The sequence below is a fragment of the Thalia democratica genome, chromosome 1 (assembly GCF_965202585.1).
Source record: "Thalia democratica chromosome 1, ktThaDemo2.hap1.1, whole genome shotgun sequence".
Classification (NCBI taxonomy): domain Eukaryota; kingdom Metazoa; phylum Chordata; class Thaliacea; order Salpida; family Salpidae; genus Thalia; species Thalia democratica.
In genome coordinates, this window is record NC_139165.1 from 92,166,094 (window position 1) to 92,190,459 (window position 24,366).

Here is a 24,366-nt window from a genome sequence, read left to right on the forward strand (position 1 = left end):
TGTCTGAATTAAAGTTTCTTATAAGTTAGATTTGTTGTAAAGATATTTAAAAAATTACCAACTCCGTTAAAGTTAAAATATATAAATAATTAAATGTAATTTTTTATAACAAAACTTTACATACACAAATTATACGAACAAGTTAATAAAGTTTGGAATAATACAAGTTTTTGGTCATTTAATACGGTGTATAGAGCGCTTTAATTTTTACAATAAATATCAAAATCAAGCAATAAAAATGGATGTAAGTGTAATCATAAACCAAAACATTTACAACAAATAAATTGTTTGAAAGCATAATGGACTGATAAAATTTGTTCATTAACATAAAACAACTATTGTAATAAATTCAAATAAAAGTAAACCTTAACAAGATCAAAATAATTATTGATGCAAAAAATCTGATTCAAGAAAACTACTACAGAAATAAATTTATATACAATAAAAAAATAAATATTGTTCAAGATCTAACTAAGTCAACACTTAAGTATGATGATGACTTGTAAATTGTTAAAAATAGATACTTTAGCATGACTTAATAGTAATAATCAGCAATTTACACCTGATTCAAGGAAACCTACATCACAAAACAGTCAACTCATCAAAACTGAATGTCAACTCCCTGGGCCTTGTACCTCTTCAACGCTTGAGCTTCCCTGGAACCTTCGGGCGCGTCCAGCTTGAAAAAAGTGTACTGCAGCCCCAACTCATTAGCGTTGAAATAGTTGTCATAATTACCCAGGTAAACATCATCGTTGAAGATCTGAGGCGCAAGAACCTTTTGCACATCAGGCCTCTGCACCTTTATCTTCTCCCTGATGACCTTCAAAGCCTCGGTGTGTATTGACATATCAATCTCTTCGTGATCGATTCCAGAACTTGAGAGGAAGAAGAGAATTTCCTGCTGCTGCCTGCGGATGTTGGCGTTGTTGACCGAAGTTGTGTACACCAGGATTGTCATGATGAATAATTGGTTTTTAAAAATATGCTGTAAAGTAAATTGAATGATCTATGAGTTTAATGTAATCTAATAAGTTTAAACCTATGCATTAGGATAAAATATAAGTTTATGTGAGAAAATATTGAACATAGTAATAACTTTTTGTAAGAGTTGAATGGTATTTATATTTTTATTAGTTTAAATGTTTTCTTTGAATTTCAAAAGGTTTTATTAAAGTTTATGAAATTAATAAGAGTGAGTTACCTATTAATATACATACCATACATGCTCTCTGAAAACTTACAATATAGCAATTATTTTTTTAAATTTCCACTCCTTATTTTATTTCCACTCCTTGTATGTCTTAACAGCAGTACTACTTGTATTGAAAAAATGAATAAAGTTTAAATGCTAGTTTCAAAATAAAAACTTGTGTATTTTTATGAAGTATACAAGAAAGTAAAATAAAACTTGCTCAACAGTTTGTAAAAATATAGGCACAAATATTTTCATTACTTATAATGATTTAAAAAATATTTTATATGTAGTTACTTAAGTTTGTTTACGTTTTGCTGTGTAAGTTCGATAGACTAACTATTTCTGATAAAATACTTATTTGTTAAAACCAAAAGGTATCAACAATTAGGTAAATTATTAGTATTCTAACTAATAAAACTACATGATTTATGCACTAAACTAAGGGTAACTTATTTCAAAAGGCCCCCTAAACTGAAATAAAAAAGCTATAGCCCCCTCCAACAAGAATACTCAAAACACAACCATTAAAAAGACCTAGAACTTTTTTTTTTTTGCATTTCACAATCAACTCCAGAATATCTAGTGTGAGTTTCAAAACTATTATTAAAAAACATTCTTTTTCAGAATATCTAATGTAAGTTTCAGATTATGACCTCATGGCCCCCAAGGGGGCCACTTGGCACACTTTGAAGAAACCCTGCACTAAAAAAATTGCAAAAATGATTTAAGATATAAGCAATAACCAATTAAACTTAAATGAACAAAAACATTACATACATTAATACTTTGAAATTTTCTAAAAAGTTGAAATATACGTTAAAACAATCAAAGTAGTTATGCTTAGTGCGGACTTTACCAATTTTTTAAATGTGAAAATACTTAAAATACTTGAAAACTATAAAATCATGTAAATAAGCAAATCATAATTTTAATTTAACTAATAATACTTAAAAATGTAAGTAATACCCAGAAGTTGTAAAACTAGTGTTTAATTTACAAAAAATGTTTTATATTAGATAATCAATTGTAAAGTACATTAACTTTTTGTTATTTAACTTTATGTTATTTAAAGTCAATTAAACTTTAAAATATATAAAACCTCAAATTAAATACACTATATTATAGTTATTTACATCTAACAGGAACATAAGTATAAAACTCTAAAAACTAGAAAAAAATTTTTACTTATGTTAAAAACACTATGAATCAAAAGCGAATTGATCGTACTAAATAAGATTTTATAAAAAATTATGTTTAAGCTACATACAATAAAAATAAATTTCCATTTTTAACATTAATATTTTGAATTTTAGAACAATGTTAAAAAACAAAAAAGAACAAATTAACAAATAAACATACAAGAAATATTTTTCAGCATTATCTATGGCATCAAAATTTAATTGAAAGAATAAATATTTTTCAAATAGTGGTAAGATTTAAAGTGAAAACTTAACTTATAATCTTTTAGCAAAAATGTACAAAAAATATGTTATACTATGGAATTAATTTAATTTGATTTAAGAGGATTTTTAATTTTTAAGTATTGTTCATTGGTAAAACTAAATAAAAATTGTTTAATTATCACACTATCTCAATTACATTTAAATTATTTTAAATATAGTAAAACCATGCATTAATTAAGGCCATAGGGGAGGGGGGGTAAACCTTGTTTTTTACAAGTTGATCTTATTCTATAGAGTTTTTTCTAAGCTTCAAGATGCTTTTATCGTTTTAAAAAACTCAAATTATTTTTTGAGATATGATCAGTCAAAGTCAGACTGCATAATAGGTTACCTATGGGAAGGGAAAACTAAAACGGCGAAAAAAGACTATTTCATTTAAAATCTATTTCCTCCTACATTTTCAAGCAATCTTCTTCAAACTTTCACAGTCTAATCTTTATAACAATAACAAAAAAAGGTTACTTTGGAAATAATTTTTTTTTTAATTTTTGTGATAAAATTTTATTATTTTAAACTACTAAAATTCTAAAGCAATTTTTTTTTTCCTTTTATTATAAGGAACGTTTCCTGAAAATTTGAAGAATATTGCTTGAAAAATGAAGAAGGAGATAGATTTATAGTGAATTTTAAAATCTCCAAGAAAACTGGCCCCAAAAAATTTTCTGCTCATACGTTTATATCAAAAATTTCAACAAAAAAAAATCTCAAAAGTTAAATGATATTTTTGAATTATATAAAAACTAGCTTGTAGTTTGTACAAAGCTTTCATAAGAAAGCCAAAGTTAATTTTTGTAAAAAAAAATGTTGGACCCCCCCTATGGCCTTAAACTTTTCTGATTACAGTAAGTTGTGTTAAAAATGTTTTTTTTACTTATAAATTTAAAAAAATAATCCTAAAAGTAGTAATTCATAAGTTTTATATTTCAAAATAAATTACATTGTGTTAAATTTAAATAAATTTAATCTAAAGGAGCCAGAAAATAAGTTGTACTCACAAATTGCATATCAGACCCAGAATTTAAAACAAACATATTAGTTTTTATACTTACAAAAGTAAAGATCAAAGCAATTTAAATTGCATACCACAAGATTAAAACATAGGATTAAAATGTACTACAAAATTAAACAAACAAACAAATGAACACTGCAATTAGCATTTACATACCCAACGGTTGAAAGAAAATGTAAAATAAATTTGAATAACCAAAAATAATGAATAGTGCATTTACTTATCCAATGATTGCAACATAAATATTAAACGTTTATAAAAAAGAAAAAAATCTAAATAATAATTAAGCAGGAGTACAACTGTATAGCCCTATACTATCTTTTTTGTGTAAACACTATATAACCATGATCGAAGTTTTCATAAATCTTAACATTTTTTAATCAATTTAATAATTATATGTACTTTGTAAACTTTTTAAGTACATGGAATACAACATAGGTTGAAAATTTGGGTATAACATAAATACCAACATTTAAATCCATATATTTAAAAAAATACTCAGTACTTCTAATAAAGTATCAACAAATATGTTTTATTTTTAATATGTATATTTTTGTTTGGAATATTTGGCTTTAGTAGTCATTTTAAACTTAAGTGGCTTTTAATATGTTTGTGTTAGGCATAGTGTAGGTAATTAAAGAACAAAATTTCCAAGGTAAGCACTGCCAGTTGGGTACTGTGTTCAAAGTGTGTGCATAGTTGGATAGATTACAGTACAATTGAAAAATAAAATTTACAGAAACTTAAATGAATTATAAGGAAATTTAAATTAAAAAAAACATAAAGCTTAATTTCAATAAAGTAGAATCTTTTTTATTCTAAGATTGGTCAGACCAGTGATTCTTATGTTTCTAAGATATACATAAGAATTTAGAATACAGTAATTATTATTTTTAAAGTTCAAGATATCATAAGTTATCCTGAGTAGCCTGAATGTGTTGCAAACCTGTAGGATTTTGATTTTCAAGAAGAAATTTTTTAGATTTTTTTTTCAAAATCTTTTCAAGTGTAATACTTTGGAGTTAAATAATTTTATTGTTTATTAATGGTTTGAGAGCAGAAAGTCAATACTAGCAGCTGAATAAAAATCACTTATTGAAAACAATTTGTATTTATAAAACATTTCTTTTTTTTAAACAATTTTATTAGAAAGTGTTATTTTCTTTTGTATTATCATAGCTTTATATATAATATATACTCAAAATTTACAAGCTGTTAAAAGCAAAAAAAAAATATAAGTTTAATTTGCCATATCTTTGTCTTAAAAAGAACTATATCAAAAAAAAAAACATAGAGCAAAGGCATATTAAGGGGGCTACTACTTTAAGTCTGATAACAAGTTAGAATTTTCTATTTAGTTTAAAAAATTTAATCAGGGTTGCCAAATGTTTTATGGCAAATTTTCTCCAGGTTTTTAAAACTTCACATTTTTAGGTCTATTTTTAGTTTCAAGTTAACTTTAGGACAAGAAACTGTGTTAAACAGTACAAAAACATTGAAAAGATACTGTAAAGCAACTTTGATGTTGACAAAAAGTTTTTATCTATATGATAGAAAATTGTGTCAAATCAAAATTTTACCACTAAACATGTTATATAGTTAAAAATACCAGATTTTTCCTGACTTTTTTTGTGATTTTTTTTCAAAATTTCTTGTTTTCCATGTTTTTAGCTTAAATTGTGAAATCTAAAACTTTACAGGTTTTCAGGATTTTTGGAAACCTTGTTCAATATGTTATACAACTTTAGACTAATTTAAATTTAAATATTTGTAAAGATTTACAAATAATGGTTTATTAACAAATTTGATTTCCAGTTACCAGTCAATTGCGATTTGGGGTCTGATCATCACAGACAGTGAAACAAAATTGTCAAAAATACAACTTATTGCTTGTCTGATTCCTCAGTACCACTAGGTTGAAACTTTATATGTTTAATTTCTTTTAAAAAATATTTTATAATAATAAAGTGCCAGATAAGTAACAAACATAAACAAGATATTATTTAGTTATCTAAACAGGACTTCATTAATCGAAAGAAAGTGTATTTTGAATAAATTTTGTGTTTTTTTTTGAAGTTAAATTTGAAAAACTTTTATAATTATTTGCTAAAAGGTGCTATTACCAGCTATTTGAATAATAAACTGCTTTTTAAGAGCATAATGATTAAACAAAAGGCTTGATCATGCCAACTCAATCAGTCAGTCAACAAGCCTATTGTAGACTCAGACCGTTTTTTTTTTCCTTAATAGGACTATCAGTTAGATCTGGCCTACTTGACTGATGAGTCCTAATAAGGACAAAACCAGCCTTAGTCTACCAAAGGCTTGTGGTCTGATAATTTGATTGGTATGATCAACTGTTTTGTTAAACTTTAGCTTGTCTAACGGCATATGAAAGTCCAGGCTTCTGCTCTGCAGACTTTCACCTATGTTTTTGTTAAGAGCAAATGGGGTTCAAAACTTTTTTAACAAAAATTAACATTGACTTTATGATATATATTTATGGATATATAACATTATATAATAATTTTTAAAACAAAAAAAAAATTTTGAGACATTATCAGTTTTAAAAAAGATAAACCAGATACAACAGTATGGAACTTGATAAAAAAGGTCAATTTTCTCTTCTTTCATTTTTAAAGCATTTTACTCGGTGCTTTTATAATAAGTTTCTTTTAACATTACAAACAACTTCTAGGTAGCAAATTTTTGAAATTGCAAAAAAAAAAAAAAATAAAACAAAACAAAAATCTGTTAACAAAAGTTTTTTTTTAAGTTCATTAAAAGTTACTCTGTGAAATTTTAAAAATAATTGCTCAAAAATGAAAGAGAAGATAGAATTTTAGTAAAATAGTATATTTTTGCCTTTTTAGTTTACCTCTCCCATAAAGAACCTATACAACTTTCTAACTTAGATTGCTTATATCTCAAATTTACTTTGTCTTTTAACAAGCGGTAAAGAGCAACTGGTAGTTTTAATAATTATGCAAAAAATAAGACTAAAATAAAATTTACCTCCCCCCTTATCCTCTTAAATTATGGTTTAACTTTTTTACATGTGGCTTTAGCCAGTGGTTGTTGTTGCTAATATATGGCCGCTGGCTTTTTGATAAACTTTTCCTGTTTTTTTTATAAATTCTTCCAGGTTTTTTAAATACAAGTTTTCTTGACTCTTTTTAGTATAAAACAAAACTTAAGATCAACTTATAATATTAACAATATCAAGTTACTGAAAAATACGGTAGTACCAAATCAAATGTGTTTTATTATCAATATATAATTTTATGTAATAGTTACTTCTTGTCTTATTTTTATTATTTCTTATATAGTTTAAAGTTTCATATACTTACAGCCTTTTTCATGATTATTGTTTAAAATTCCAGGTTTTCACTTTGATTTTAAGTATTTAATTCCTTTTTTTTCTTTATTTTCAAATTCTATGTCTTTGGGTAAAATGGATTGTATATATTTTCTAAAACAGCATTTAAGTTCTTGTAAACCATTGCTTGTATAAATGCCAAAAATTGTTAGAAACTTATTATTACATGTTGATATTATTTTAAATATTTAAACTTAAGTAGCAGCTCCTTTTACTGTTTTGTAAAATTTAAGTTAGTTTTTGAGACATAAAGGTACATCTTAATTAGTTAAGGGCATAGGTTTGAAATTTGATCTTATTTTATATAGTTTTTATTAAGCTACAAGATGCTTTTTACATATTTTAAATATTCAAAATAATTTTTGAGATATAGCCAGTTAAAGTCTGAGGCAACAATAGGCTCCTTATGGGAGGCGCAAACCAAAACTGCAAATAACTAGAAATCACTAAAAATCTATCTCCTCCTACGTTTTTTGAGATAACTACCTCAAATTTTCAGGAAATGTTCCTTGCAATATTTATAAAACTCTGTTGGAAAGAATTAAAAAAAAATTAAAACAGAGTTTTCTAAATATATCAAGGAACACTTCCTGAAATAATAAGCTAGTTATCTCAAAAAAGTAGGAGTTAGATTTTTTAATAAAATAGTCTATTTTTGCAGTTTTAGTTTGCGTCTCCCATAAGGATCCTGTTGCTGCGTCCAACTTTGTCTGGCTGTATCTCAAAAATTATTTTGAATTTATAAAATTGTAAAAAGCATCTTGTAGCTTAGTAAAATCTAATTAAAATAAGATCAAATTGTGAAAAAAGTATTTAACCCCCCAATCTATGGCCTTAGTTAACTTTCACAATATTGTCAGTTGTGTATTCCATTACAAATGTTTGAAGTAGAATTTTTATTACATAAAAAAATAACTCGTTTAAAAAAAAAAATACTCTCTCTCAAAGTTTAAAATATCTTACAATATAACTTTTTATTTTCAAGTCAAGATTAAACTAAAAGAATCAAGAGCAACTGCTTAAAAATTGTAGAAGATAAATATTCATTGAAATAGTCTATTTTTGCTTTTTTACTTTGGGCTTCATTAAGGAACCTATTGATCTCTTATACTTTGTACCTTTATGTCTCTTATAGTTTAAAATTTTATATATTTCCAGTCTTTTTCAAGATTATTATTTATAATTTCAGGTTTTTTCTTTGATTTTAAGTATTTAATTCCAGATATTTTTTTTATTTATAAATTCCAGGTTTTTGGGTTAAATGGCTTGTATATACTTTTTAAAACAACATATAAGTTCATTGTAAACCATTGCTTGTATAAATGCTAAAAATGGTTAGGAACTTATTTTTACATGTTTGTATTATTTTAAACATATTAAATAGCTAGCAGCTTCTTATACGATTTTGTCAAATTTAAATAAGTTTTTGAGACATAAAGGTACAAAGTATAAGAGATCAATAGGTTCCTTATGGAAGCCTGAAGTAAAAAAGCAAAAAGAGACTATTTCAATGAATATTTATTTTCTACAGTTTTTAAGCAATTGCTCTGGATTTTTTTAGTTTAATCTTGACTTAAAAATAAACAGTTATACAGTAAGATATTAAACTTTGAGAGAAAATATTTTTCCTTATAAATGAATTTTATTTTTTATGTAATATAAATTCTACTTCAAACATTTGTATCAGAAAGGTTTACACAACTGACTATATCTTGAAAGTTAATTATTTTTTATATTGCATAAAAAGACCAAATGGTTTATAATTTTAGCTTTCATATGATGGCAAATGTTAACTTTTTTTTTAAATATTTGTCAGAATTCCCTCTATGGCCTAAAAAGATAAAAACCAGTACTAAGTAAAAAATTAAATTCAAAGTATTTTTCAACTTATTCTACCATCCACAGGAGTTTTCAAAGAAAACTAAACTAAGTAAAAATTTGTTCTTTAAAGTAAAAAACTATGTAAAGTTTTTTTATTTTAGTATTTAGTTCTACTTGTCATAGTCTATCTTCTACTAGTCAGATAAATGTGTGTTAAATTTAAGTTTTATAAAGAATCATTGTCTTAAGTATCATGCTAACCTTTGCAACAATTAATGTTTGCTAACAAATAAGGTAAAGTTAATCATGTGAAGGAATTTAACCTGCTTTTTTGTATTGTTGTTCTGCACCTTTTACTGTTCTTTAAAAGTGTTTATTTAGTTTTTGGTGTTGGGCAATAATCAGCTTAGATAGATCAGACCCTACCTAAAGCATCGTTAATTAAGTCAACCATAACTGTTTCTTTGTTATTCAACTCTACAAAAAAGAATTTGTTTTTAGAAGGGGAGTTTTAGGGTTATCAGGGCTGGTTACAAGTAGAATTTAAAATATTACTTGATTTTAAGATATCATAGTAAGATATTTTAAGATATTTATAGTAAAAAATTTTAAAATATTAAAGTATGCATATATTAATACTATTTTTCCGATAATCGATTTTTTTACCTTGAAATATTTAAGATATACATTATGTTTCCTTATCAAGTGGTAAATAATTTAACATTTATTTACTGAGTTAAAAGTATAAAAAAAATTAAAAGGTATTTTGACGTATAAGTATAAGACTTAAACAAAAAAATAATAACTTTAGTAGATTAAACAAAATTTAAGTATATATATGCTAATTATTAAATTGTTACAAATTTTGTTTTATAACTTAATGATATTTAAATATTTGTATTATGCTTGTGTTCTTAGATTTTTATTGATTCAAGGCTGTAAAAATCTAGTTTTTCATATAATTTTAAATCTCTAAAGTTTTTAACAGTGTGATAGGTTTAGCAGTATTTGCAATCAAATATTGCGCTTTTTTTGTGTGTGTCCCACAGTAGTTAAAACTATTTACATAACAGTTAGCTAAATTAGAATTTTTTTGTAAAAGTTGTTTTAGATAATTTATTAGTCACAGGCAGGGTTGTCAGAACGCTGATAAGTTGCTGTGACATCTGACTACGAATGCTTTATAGCTGTCAGTTTTGACTTACAATGGTATGCCCGAGTAGCTTTAGTAATCATGTTGACGTGCCCTTTTCACTGGCATAAATTCTTTCCTTGTCTAATTGAACACGTGTCACGGACTGTTTCTATTGTAAATGTAAACCCTTATTAAAAAAAAATTAATACAAAAACAAACATTACTGCTGTAGCTACAGTAAAATATGTTAAACGTATAGTTGGGTTTGGGTATAAGAAGATAAATAATAACATCAGTTTTGTTTAGAAGTTTGTATTCGTTCGTTACTTGTTTGTAAATATTGACCTATTAACATAAAAACGTGTAGAATATTGTCATTTATTGTTAAGTACAGGCTAAATAGATAATTTTATTCTCATGCTACGCTTTTTTGAACCTTTATTTACATAAGAAATGTTCTCCAAAAAAATATTTACGTAATACAACACGGTTTTTTTGAATGGATTTAAAAATTTGCAAAAAAAAGACTTATTTGTTTTTGTTTTTTACTATTATTTATGTAATAAGCATACATAGCTATTTATTAAAAAAACTTGATTATTTAAATTACAACAAAACAAGAATACAGTTGACAGCTTACTTTAGTTTTTTCTTTATTATTTTTTACTTATAAGCTTAATTGATATTTCAAAAAAGTTTTGGATTTAGCACACATTATTATTTTTTAAATTTCTAATACTTTTTGGGAACTTAGCTTAGATTTAATTAAACTATTTAAATTTTCACACAGTTATCTGTTTTACATAAAAATTCGCCACAAAGTTACCTGAAAAATTTTTTTAAGTAGAAGCATTTAACATTTATTCAGTGCATAGAAATCTTTATTTTTTTTATATTAACCCTGCTTTTTGACACAAACTTTGTAATAATCATTGTTTAAAGTAGACTTAAAGTATTATTTTTAGATAAAACGATACAAATTGTACACTAACATTCCAATTTAAAGGTTTAAAACAAAATATTTTATTGTAGTTATTTTCTGGACATGACAATAAAGTGTTTTCGTTGAGTAGGACTCGATAAGTTAAATGTTTTTATTTACATTAGGTCCTCAGAGTTAGACTTTACTTATTTGAGAAATCATTACAGTTATTGTTACTTATAGTCATGAACAAAACTTTAAAAACCATCCAAGTGGTGTGCGACTGTATAAGCAAAAAATTTTTTTTGTGCACCAGGTCCTAGGATCATACATTTTAAGAAATTTTTTTGTCGTTCATTAAGCGGTATTATCACAAAAAATATATACTATATTTTTCTTCTGAAAAAGCATGTAACAAAAAATTTCTCAGTGTACGTAAAATTCCCTATTTATATTGTCGAAAAGATTAGAAATTTACAGTGTTCCATCTTCCTTTTAAAATTTAATTGTTTCAAAAAACTATTTAGTTTTTTTGTTAATGACTATAAAGTATTAGTTTTCAGACTGAATGAAAATGATTATAGTCTTAGTGTTGTAAATAAAAATCATACAAAAGACTAATAAATTATACTATAGTGCAGGGACGTAGCTAGCTCAAAAAAATTACGAATCTGCAAAAAAAAAAACATCTGAAATTACGCGTGATAACGTCCTAACGGGAAGAGAACATTTATAACTGATTCTAATGTTATTGGGTTTAATATGAAAGTATGCAGTCATGTCAATACTTTAAAATAAATGGAACATTGAATAATGAGTGAAAACTATATACAAGGCAATTTATATGTTGCCACTTGAGCAAACCCATAAAACTTGCATTGAAACAAGTATAAGAAATTGTCAATTTAACTCAAAAACAGTTACGTTGTTAACTACACAACTATTGATTTTTAAAAACTGGACATTTAACGTTGTCAATAGAAACAAAATTAAGTTATGATCGCAACAAAACAACTACTTGCATCACAGTAGACCGCAGCACTGCAACTATCACGTCACAGTAGATCGCAATGACACAACTATCACATCACAGTAGACCACAACGATACAACTACCACATTACGGTAGGTAGCAACATGACAAGTACTACATCACAGTAGACCGCAACAATACAACTATCACATCACAGTAGACCACAACAATACGACTATCACATCACAGTAGATTGCAACACTACAACTATCACATCACAGTAGATCGCAACACTACAACTATCACATCACAGTAAGTAGCAATAAAACAACTATCACACCACAGTAGACTACATCAATACAACTATCACATCACAGTGGACTACAACAATACAACTATTACATCACAGTAGATTGTAACACTACAACTATCACATCACAGTTGATTGCAACACTACAACTATCACATCACAGTAGACCGCAACGATACACCTATCACATCACAGCTCTTTTATGATTTAAATCCATTTTTGACACATATCTATAAAACAACTAGCATTGATATAAAATTTAACAAACATACTCACATTTCCAAAATTAAATTTTAAATAAATTAAGTTTAGTTCAAAAGAAAAGTCTAATAGCTAGGTTAATGTTTGACAAGTCATGGCTTTTTAATACAATATAAAGAACTAAACTTTAATTAATATTAATTGTTTTTAATTTCAAAACTAACAAAAAAAAACGAGTTTTTGTTCCTGTAGTATTAAACATATTACAGTTATCGGTAAAATCATATTCTAAATCTTAAACAATTATAGAAATTACTTATAGACCAATTATTTGTCTACAAATATTAATAACTTCTGTCTGCAAAATTATGGACTTTATAACAAATTACATCACAGTTGTCTACAACAATATGGATCTACAATTATCAAATCTTCTTTGTTTGATTATTTAAGAAATTATTTAAAAGACTAAGTAATTTTTAGATTTGTCTTACTTTTACATAAATGTGTTTCCTAAATGTCTAGGCCAATTTTAAGTGACTCTTTCAAAGTGATCACTCTAGGTTGCATTTTCCTATGAATTTTATGTACGTATTTGTATCTTTGCGATCTACTGTGATGTGATAGTTGGTATTGTTGCTGTCTACTGTGACGTGATAGCTGTAGTGTTGCAATCTACTGTGATGTGATAGTTATAAAATTGCTGTCTACTGCTATGTGATAGTTGTAGTGTTGCAATCTACTGTGATGTGGTAGTTGTATTATTGCTATCTACTTTGATGTGATAGTTGTATCGTTGATGTCTACTGTGACGTGATAGTTGTAGTGTTGCAATATCAGTGATGTAATAGTTGTATTATTGCTTTCTACTGTGATGTGATACTTGTATTGTTGCAATCTGCTGTGATGTGATAGTTGTAGTGTTGCGGTCTACTGTGATGTGATAGTTGTATAGTTGCATTCTACTGTGATGTGATAGTTGTAGTGTGTCGGTCTACTGTGATCGGATATATTTAAGTTTATATTTGAGCAAGTAAACAGACCTGAATATAGTAAAACTCTGATAGTATTATTGACTTTTTTAAAAATTATTAGAAGTATAACTATTTGTATTTGTTTTAATAAATTTATTCTGTATATTAAAAAAATATTGAATTACCGATTAGTATATTACGTATTTCATTATGATAGTACCAAGTAATTTTAATTGCAGCACAAAGCTTAAACTAAAACATTTGATAAAGTTAATTATAAGTTGTATACTAACCTGTTCCATATGTATAACTATAAAATTTATTTTGAGAAGATTCTTTTGGAGGTTTTCCATTAGAATATATTTTCTATAATTGATTTATATACATTGCAAGTATTAGCAGAATCTTATTAAAACTTTAGGTGTTTCCCCTCATATTTACAAAGTCAGCATAAAAAAAAATTACTATATTTTAGTTTAATTTATTAACTTTTTATATTTTTGATTATCTTTTAATATGTTTGGGTAAGGTGGGTAGGGTTAAGGATATAAACAGATAATTTTTAATAAATTTTTAATAATAAATTTTAATGCTGACTCAGCAAATATAAGGGAAAATACCTTAAAGTTAAAATCGGACTCAACGTATTATAGTGTAAGAAACAGGGTCATTTTTTACAAAGTAATAATAAAAGGAAAAACGTATAATGCTAAATTTTATCGTAAAAATTTATAAACTAAATAAAAGTTTCCAGCACAACCTGAAAAACTCATGCACCCCAAAATAAGTTTCGTGTACCCTAAAAGTTTCGTGCATTCAAAAATGAATCTAATGTACACCTTAAAGACCACTGCGTCAAAGTACTAGAGGCAGATTTACAAAATAAACTAGTTTAAAATTATAAAAAGCATTGTCGCTAAGGTTTTTAAATACTTGAATTTAGTAGTTTAAACACTTCTAACTATATGAGGTTTTAAGTAGTACTTTACCAAAAAAAATGTTGAAAAACGCAGTCTATTTTTTAAATAAAAGTATTTAAACAATTATTATTAATATGTTTAATATGTTGACCTTCTTAAAAATATTAATAAAGTAAATAAAGAAAATTGCATATTAAAACCATATATTGACCACAACAATAAAATAACACTTTTAGTTATATATTAAAAAAGCCAAAATGTCACTAAAAACTTAAAGAACAAAAGTTTCACCCTAAATTAATTAAAACAAAGCTTGCGAAAACGGCTCGTTTTTTATTTAGTATAATTTATCTAAGGGTAACATGTTTTAGAGTGCAAAAGTTTTGCAATGTTGTTTTGTAATGTATTGTAACGTTGTAAGTTGTTGTAAAGTTTTGTCCAAACAAAATTATTGTAAAGCGCTGATTTACATTGTCAGCAAGAAAGATAAGAACTTATGTTGGAGTACTAATTAGATACCAAGTATAACACTTTTATAGTTTGTCTTGAAAGATGAAGTAGTACTTTTTTTCTATTGTTTTCATTAAAAATTTAGTTAAAGCTTTGCTAATTTTTTTTGTAAAATATATCTGCTTAATTTTAAAAGATATGTGTCACAGACTGAAATTTTAAAAAATACTAATAAGTTAACTTAATAAAAGATATAAAGAATTGAGTTTTATAAAAAAAGGTATTATTGCAAATTACTAATGTAACTAAATAAAACAAGGACTCTCTTATTTTTATAAATGGGCGTAGAGCAAGTAAGTTTTAACAGTTTTATTTTGTTATTCCCATAAACTTATATCACTTTGTTTTATTGAATACTTTTTACATACTAATAAATAAACAGTTTTTAAGATTTGTATAACAAGAGGTTGAAATATTAGTAAGATTTTATATGCATATATTATGCTTAGTTTTTAGTTTATGCTTATTTTTAATTACTTTTTGTTGCTCCTTTAATTCTCTTTTTTATTTAATTTGTTTTTGTTATATTTTATAAACTTTTCAATAATATAGAGTTTCTGTTATATAACTTTAAATTATACAGCTGTGTTTATTAAGGTATATGTCTATCTTTTAAAATAATATATTTAGATTTGTGTAAGCGGTCTAATATAATAATAAGATTATTATAAGTATTAAGTAGCTAATATTATTTAAAAAGTTGTTGAATAAAATAAAGCTTATTAAAATGGTCAATATACCAGGTGTTTCGTGAAGTAATATTAGTTTACAAGTTCTTACTCCTACTTCTTAAAACCCTAAAAAATAATAATCCATAACCGCTCTAAAATCTAAAGTAGTTTAAGATAAGTATTTTTTGGGTTTTAAGTAGTAGTAGTTATAACTTGTAAATTTATTTTATTCTGTTCCGCAACTGGTTCACTGACCATTTTAAAATGCTTTTTTTAACTCTTTAGTACTAAAAGCTTTTTTAAAATTAAATGTTTTTATTTATTTCAACCAAACAAAAATTTCTCAATTAGTCATAATAAGGTTCAAACTACAATCAAGTTAGTAATTTTTTGCTTATGTTATTTTTATTAAATTGAAATAGGTATTGAAGTTTGATCCAACTAAATCTATGAATGCAGAAGTTTGATATTATGTGGCTTCAGGCTTCCTTTTAGCTTTAAATAAATTTAATATATAAGTCAAATTTTCTGGTATGCTAAAATATAAAAAGTATATTTCATATCAAAATTTGAATTTATCAAACATTGAAAAAACAATACAAAGCGTAAAACTTATAATGTATCTAGATATTTCAATGATGTACGGAAAATATTTTTATATTTTAGCTACTTGTACAATCAAGGTTTGTAATTAAATATTTTCTTAGCTAATTCCTCTGTCTTAAGAATAAGATAAGGGAGTTTTATGAGATGCGTTGGGTTTATAACCATTAATTTTTACAAGTTGTTGTTGTTGACATTAATAGTAATTTTTAATAATTATGTTAAAAATTGTTGTTAAAAAGGGAATCGCATGAGATGTGTTTAGAACTAAAACATTAGCTGTTTATAATCTGGTATAATTGCTATAAAATTTTTTAATAGTAAAGTTATTAATTAAATTACTGCTAAAAACAATGTATGGTAGCTAGTTTTGTATTTATTTTATTGTTATGAAATTTTATTATAGGATTTAAAGCATTAGTTTACAGTTTTTTTTAGTTTATTTTCTTGATATAGTCTAATTTGCAGGTATAAGCTACAGTAATTGTCAATTTAAAAAAAAGTCAGTAAACTCAACTTGTTTTTCTAAGAAAAAATTATCTTACAACTAGAATTTTTTTTCTAGTGTAAGTTATTCTGATTAAAATGTTAAATTCTATCAACTTTTTTTTACATATTCTTTTTTCATTTTATTTCGTAAAAATATAAGTTTTTAAAATTAAAAATTGATACTTTTTGTTTATTTTAAAACACAAAAAATAATCTGTCCTGGACAAGACGTTAAGAGGTATCCGTGGTGTGCAACTCGATAACAGAAATATTTTTAGTGCACCAGATCATAGGACAAAATATTTTTAGCGTCTTTTTTGTCGTTTTATAAACTATAATTAAACTATAAACTACAAACTATTTAGTTTTGAGTTCTTGGTTTAAGTTTTTGACTAGTTTATGTTTTATAGTTTAAACAAAAGGTATTATTGTAAAAACATAATGTAAATTAAAAAAAAAAGATGGCCTTGCTAATTTTATTGTAAAGTTTATCTGCTTGATTTTAAAAGATATGTTTCACAGACTGAATGTTTATAAAACATCAAGTAGGTAAGTTAATAAAAAATGTAATAAATTGAGTCTTATAAACTAAGGGATTATTGTAACTGATTAATGTCAATAAATAAAAAAATGCCACTCTTTTTAGGGGTCCGATTTTAAAGCAAAGGTGTTTCCCCTAATATTCGCTAAATCTATAATTTAAAAAAAAAAAATAATAATATTTTTACTCCTAACCCTAGCCCACCTTACCCAAAACATTTATTTTTAATTTATACCCTTTACCCTAACTCGCCTTACCAAAACATATCAAAAACTAATTAAACCACAAAGTTTTTATAATTTTTTGTGCTGACTCGGTAAATATTGAGGGATTTTCGTCACATTAAAAAAAGGACTTTCTTTTTAGTTTTATAAATTGGCGTAGAAGAAGTAAGTTTTGATAGTTTAATTCTGTTATTCCTATAACTTTTTGTAATTTTTTTTTTACTGCTTTTCACATACTAATAAAAAATTAATTTCAAGATTTGTATAACAAGAGATTTGAATATTAGTAAGATTTTATATGCATGTTTTATGCTTACTTTTTATTTTATGCTTACTTTTAGATACTTTTTGTAGCTCACTTAAATCTCTTTTTCTTTTAATTTTTTTTTGTGAGGTTTTATAATTTTTTCAATTTTATAGAGTTGCTGTTATATAGTTTAAAGTCATCGGGCTGTATTTATTAAGGTATATGTCTAGTTTTTAAAAAAATATTTAAAGATTTCTGTACGTGGTCTAAAATAATAATAATATTATTATAAGTATTAAGTAGCTAATATTATTAAAAAATTGAAAAAAATAAAGCTTGTTACAATGATCATTAAACCAGGTGTGTAGCAAAATAAGATAATTTTACAAGTTCTCACTACTACTTCTTAAAACCCTTAAATATAATAATCCATAACCGCTCTAAAATCTAAAGTGGTTTAAGATAAGTATTTTTAGGGTTTTAAGTAGTAGTAGTTAGAACTTGTAAATTTCTTTTATTTTGTTCCGCACTTGGTTCACTGACCATTTTAAAATGCTTTTTTTTTAACTCTTTAAAATTAAAAGCTTTTTTAAAGTTAAACGTTTTTATTTATTTCAACTAAACAAAAATTTCTCAATTAGTCATAATAAGGTTCAAACTACAATCAAGTTAGTAATTTTCTGCTTATGTTACTTATACTAAATTAAAATAGTTATTTGAATTTGATCCAACTAAATCTAAGAATGCAGAAATTTGATATTTTGTTGCTTCAGGCTTCCTTTTAGCTTTCAATGAATTTAATATATAAGTACAATTTTTAGGTATGTTAAAATAGAAAATTGTACCTCATGTCAAAAATATGGTTTTTGAAGCCTTAAAAACATTGCAAAACTTTGAAAATTTCTGGATATTCCAATGATGTACGGAAAATATTTTTATATTGTAGCTACTTGTTTAATCAAGGTTTATAATTAAATATTTTCTTAGCTAATTCCTCAGTCTTAAAAATCAAAGATAAGGTAGTTTTATGAAATGCGTTTGGTTTATAACCATTAATTTTTACAAGTTGTTGTTAATATTAAAAGTAATTTTTTAAAATTGTTGTTGAAAATTTTTGTTAAATAGGGAATCGCATGAGATGTGTTTAGAACTAAAACATTAGCTGTTTATAATCTGGTATAAATGCTTTACAATTTTTCAATAGTAAAGTTATTAATTTAATTACTGCTAAAAACAATGTATGATAGCTAGTTTTGTATTTATTTTATTGTTATGAGTTTTTTTATAGGATTTAATGAATTAGTTTACAGTTTTTTTCACTTAATTTTCTTGATATAGTCTAATTTGCAGGTATAAGCTACAGTTATAATCAATTTAAAACAAGTCTGTAGACTCAAGTTGTTTTTCTTAGAAAAAAGTATTTTACAACTAGAATTTTTTTTCTAGTGTAAGTTATTCTGAGTAAAATGTTATATTGTATATTTTTAAAATACTTTATGTTCTTTTTATTTTGTAAAATTACAAGTTCTTAAAATTTAAAATTAATACTATTTGTTTGTTTTAAAACACAAAAAGTAATCTGTCCTGGACAAGACATTAAGAGGTATCCGTGGTGTGCAACTCGATAACAGAAAGATTTTTAGTGCACCAGATCATAGGACAAAATATTTTTAGCGTCTTTTTTGTCGTTTTATAAACTTTAATTAAACTATAAACTACAAACTATTTAGTTTTGAGTTCTTGGTTTAAGTTTATAACTTGTTTATGTTTTATAGTTTAAACGAAAGTTATTATTGTAAAAACATAACGTACATAAAAGAAAAAATTAAACTGTTTTTAGTTCTCAAAATTAACGTAGAACAAGAAAGTTTTAACATTTTAGTTCTGTTATACCCATAAATTGTTGTCAATTTTTTTTAAGAAGTTTCTCATACCATTAGATAAATTCATTTTAAGATGTTTATAACAAAAGGTTTAAATATTAATATGATTTTATATGCATATTTTATGCTAATTTTTTATTTTATGGTTACTTTAGTTACTTGATTTAGGTCACTTCATTCTTCCATTTTTGTTTTTTTGATCTTATTATTATTCATAAAACTGAGACTTGCAGCTGTACAGTTCTAAAATACCAGGCTTTTATTTTTATGTATAAGTTTTTTTTTTTTGTTTTATTTCAAAATATTTCAGTCAATATTTCCATAGTAATATTGAACTTTTAATATTACGTAGTTTATTGAACACAAAAAAAGAACGCAGCAAGAAGACTACGATTGAATAAAAGTCAATTCACTGATTAGTTGTAGAAACTCGATACCATCTTAAGCTACTTATTTGTGTTGACTTAATACTTTTTATTCATTAGACAGTTAAAGTATCAAATTACATTTAATCTCTATTGTTTTGTTTACGCTAGATTAAGCGAATTAAACAACTTAAGCTAATATAAAATACATAAACTACTTTTTCTATTTAAAAATATAAAATATAAAATTATATAAAATGTCTTTGTGTTTTGTAAAATAATAAGTTATTAATGTTAAAAACTGCTACTTTAATTTGCTTTGAAACACCAAAAAAATTTTGTCAAGAGCAAAACTTTAAAAGGTATCCGTGATGTACGACTCGATAACACAGGTTCTTATGCACCGTTCCAGATAAATATTGTTTAATGTATAAATAATAAAAATTGCATTTAGTGTTAATTCCCATAAACTCTAGATTTTCAACACATCTTTGTTTTTTATTGTAATGACAATTTATTCTATTTAAGCAATTTAAACTCTTAACACGTACGTATTTAAATATACAGTTTGTGCTTTAACATTTTGTTAAAAGTGTTAATAAAAAATTTTATTAAATAATTTTAAATAATTTTTATTTATTATTTTCAGTTGTAAATTAAATAAAAAACATGAGTGGCAAAATCGAGTTCCAGATGTCCGGTGGCGAAAAGAAGCGCTTTATTAGTTTGGATGAAAACACTTCTTGGATGGCTGTTGACGAAGTGAAAAGGAAAGTTATCGAAACGATCAATTTGAAACTTAAAATTGACGACCTGGTTGTTTTGAATGGCGTCACTGGTGCAGGTGAGTAATTTTTTTTAATTTATTTTATTTTACTAATATTTAAATTTGTCTTAAAGTTAAAAAGAACTTAAACTACGTGTTTTCCAAACTTGCCGTCTAAACACTAGTAGAAGTTTTGTTTAATGTATTGTATATTTTTTATGCAATAACGTATTCTAATGTTGATAAAACATTTAAACCAGATTTTTTATGATTAAAAATTGCCTGGATTGCTTTAGAAATCAATAATTATAATTAAAATTAATTTTATTTTTCGTTTCATTTGTTTTTAAATTTAACAGTATAAATTTTGAAGTTATTTTTTTAACTAAAACATTATTAATTAATTCTCAATAGTCTGATCTAACTGTACATAAACTTTATAGTCGTGCACATTAGATATTAACTTTCTTTAAAATTTTTACTTTGTATTATTAATAAAAACTCAGTTTTTTCAAACGTACTTATTTTTTTCTTATAAACTTACAGTGCATTAAAGTTTGTAAACAGGGTGTATAAAAAAAACAGAAAGTTAATAATTAATTACTTTGAACATATTTAATATGTTTCATAACTATTACTGTCATGGTAAACAGATATACAAACTGTATGAAACACTGGTGTAAAATCTTTTAAATCGTTTTTATTTAAGTCATGTAGTATGCACCAGTATTACATTTTACTTAGCAAAAATACTAAATGTTTATTAGTTGTTATTTGTTACTTTTTTTTTGATCTTACTTTTTAAAATTAACGTTTATTTTCAGAATTTTCTAACAGCACTAATGTTTCTGAGGGTGACAAATTGCTTATCAAAGTAAGGTTAGTAAAGATTAGCTTTCATAAAATTTATCATAAATCTAATAAGAATCAATTAGTTTTGTTTGGATAATTAAATAAAGTAGTCTCTCGCGAATCTACGCACATTGTGTCTACTGAAAAAAGTGCGTAATTAGACTTAAAAACTTAATTAAACAAGAGGTAGCAAATATACCCACTATATTGGCTGTTTTTTTATGACGCGTGTGTTAAAATACAGTTTGAGGACTTTCCCACTTTATTTATATAAAAAAATTATTTTCATTTAAGTTCTTTATAAAGGTGAAGAGCTTTTTAATAAAAAAGTTATGACGTGTTTATCTTTTAATTGTTCCTCGACCGTTTAAAATTAAACTTGTTTTGGACGGTATAAGAAATATATATTTCTTCAATAATATGCAAGACAAGTTCAATCTTATGGCATCAAGGAACAATTTAGCTATAAGTTAGAGAATTAATGAACTTAAATGAGACTTTGTGTCATAAATATTGTGAGGAACTAAACATTGTACCTAGTTTTATTTAAAGGTATAAAAGGGATAAGAAGATTAAAGTATAATAGCAAAACTATAGAGTTAAATATATTTCTTATGGAATACACAAACTAATAATTTCTAAAAGTTATTGATTTATAAAATATTTAGTTTTAGCCACTTTGAATTTTTCTTTTTTTTATAGACAAAAATCCTAGAGTTCTGTATAAAGTTTTTTTTTATACATTTCTTTTGAGAACTCTTAACTAAACGAGAGCGAGTAACCAAATAAGTGCGTAAATTCGCGAGATGTAACTTTACTTTAAACAATCTGCATAAAAAAAAAATAACTAAAAAATTTTATTTGTTGACAAAAACTTTGCATTTTTTAATCACGACATATTTCAAGTAATAAAACTTTAAAAGCTTTTAAACAAATATAAATTGATATACAATTAAACTAAATGAATCAACAACTATCAGCAACAGAACCAAAGAACGTAGAGAATATAAAGTAACAAAAGAGTCAAAACAGAAGAAAAAAGAAGGTTCAGCAAAAGAAAAGATTTATTCCTCCAAAGGAGCGACAGTACGTTTATTTTTAAAATAATTTTACTTAATTTATTTACGAGCATCATTTTAAATTGTAAATTAACAAAGTTTTGAAACTGTATAACTTTTATGCTACAAAAGGGTATCCAAGAAATCAATTAACTAGTCATGTTTATTTAGTAAGTTATAGTTTAAAATTAGGTTTATAATTTAGGTAACTTGATTCTTATAAAATATTTTTCTGAAGTTAAAACTACTCTTTTTAAACATTGTTTTAATGCCATTTTTGTTTTCAATCTTCTCATCTAAAAAACAGAAGTTTAGGTACTGTTTTAACACCTGCACTTTTGAAAACCCCTTCATTTCTAACCCCACTTTAAAGGTAGCAAATAAAAAGACTGAAAAGGAGAAAATCGAGCAAACACACAACGAGCAATTGGCTGTGCAACAATCTAACTTTGAGAAAAACAGAAATCGAAAAGTAATCAGGTGTTCAAATTGCAAACAAGAAGGTCACAAAGCTAATGCATGTAAAATACCAAAGGTAATTGCAATAAGTGTTTTACTTAAATTACTTTGTAGATTACGCTTGAATTTAGTTAATTGATAATTAGTAAGTATTTTTATAAATTGTTTATGTTTTATCATAGTTTATTGTTTCAATTGTACTTTTCCGCCGTTATTAGTAAGTGTTAAAAATGATGAAATAAGTGTTTTGTTTGTTTTAAAATGGTGAAATACTTTTAAGTAATTTTCAAATTTTCTCAGGCTCCTCCAAGGGCTACAGGCTACCCAAACAGTATGTTGACACTTGCTAATGAAAATGACGTTAATGTTATGGTTGACCAATACGGAAGAAAAGTTGTTTCGATAGCAGATAGGTTTGTTTCCTTGCCTGTTGTTTGGTTTTAACTAGATTTTGCTTCTATTACTGATTTTTTTAAAAAGTTACTAAATTTTTTGTATGACAAGTTTTAAAACATATTGTTTAGAAGATATGCTGTATAACAAAAAAAGTTAAAAAACTTTTAACTTAACACCAGCTTAAAATATTTAAACGTTTGCCTAAAAACTTAATCAAATTTAAAAGATTTGCGAATGAAGAAAGCAAAAAGAAAAAAGCAGCAATGGTAAACCAGACAGATGAGGATGAGAGCGTACAAGAAAGTCCGCCTGAGAATATAATTTGCCCAATTTGCGGAGATATTCTCAAGGAAGCTGTCATAACAAAATGCTGCCATCGCGTGTCTTGTGACGAGTGCGTACGAAACGTGCTTATACAAAACAGAGGAACTTGTCCTCATTGCAACGAACACAACTCACCTGACGACCTTTATGCTAACATGAATGTAAGACAGGTATGTTTTATAGGAAAATGTTTTGGTTTAAGAGCAATGTTTATTCTTTTCCTTAACGATATCCTCAGAAGTTTTTTATTTTATTTGACAAAATTTTAATATCAGTTACAATTTGTTTTGTTCTATAAAAAACTCAATTAATTAGTTAAATTTTTTCAACACTTTAAACATGTAGTAAATTGGTATTTGAAAAGCTCAGATATAAAATCAAAGACAAGTGTGTTTTAGTTAAAAATGTTTTAATGTAAAAGAATGTTTACTCTTTTTCTTTACTACATCATTAAAATTATTTTTAAATTAAATTTGAACATCGACTTTTATCTATAATGTTTCAATAAAAACTTAGTAAGTTTAACTTTTTCAATACTTAAAATATGAAGTAAATAGTTATTAAAAAATTATTATTTAATTTAAAATATTGGCATTCTTATCTCTTAAACTTAAAATTATTGTAGTTTTAATTGTTATTTTTATAAAATATATATAAAGATACCTATAAATTAG

The 24,366-nt window shown here is 25.2% G+C and overlaps 1 protein-coding gene across 1 annotated transcript; it reads right to left on the bottom strand.

Annotated features, from left to right (window-relative positions):
- Positions 1 to 27: 27 nt before the first annotated feature.
- LOC145830890 (adapter SH3BGRL-like) lies at positions 28 to 983 on the bottom strand. The gene has a single exon (XM_082938299.1). It carries the CDS (start codon positions 959 to 961, stop codon positions 602 to 604), a length of 360 nt encoding a protein of 119 aa, XP_082794425.1. The 5' UTR covers positions 962 to 983; the 3' UTR covers positions 28 to 601.
- Between the last annotated feature and the right edge of the window lie 23,383 nt (positions 984 to 24,366).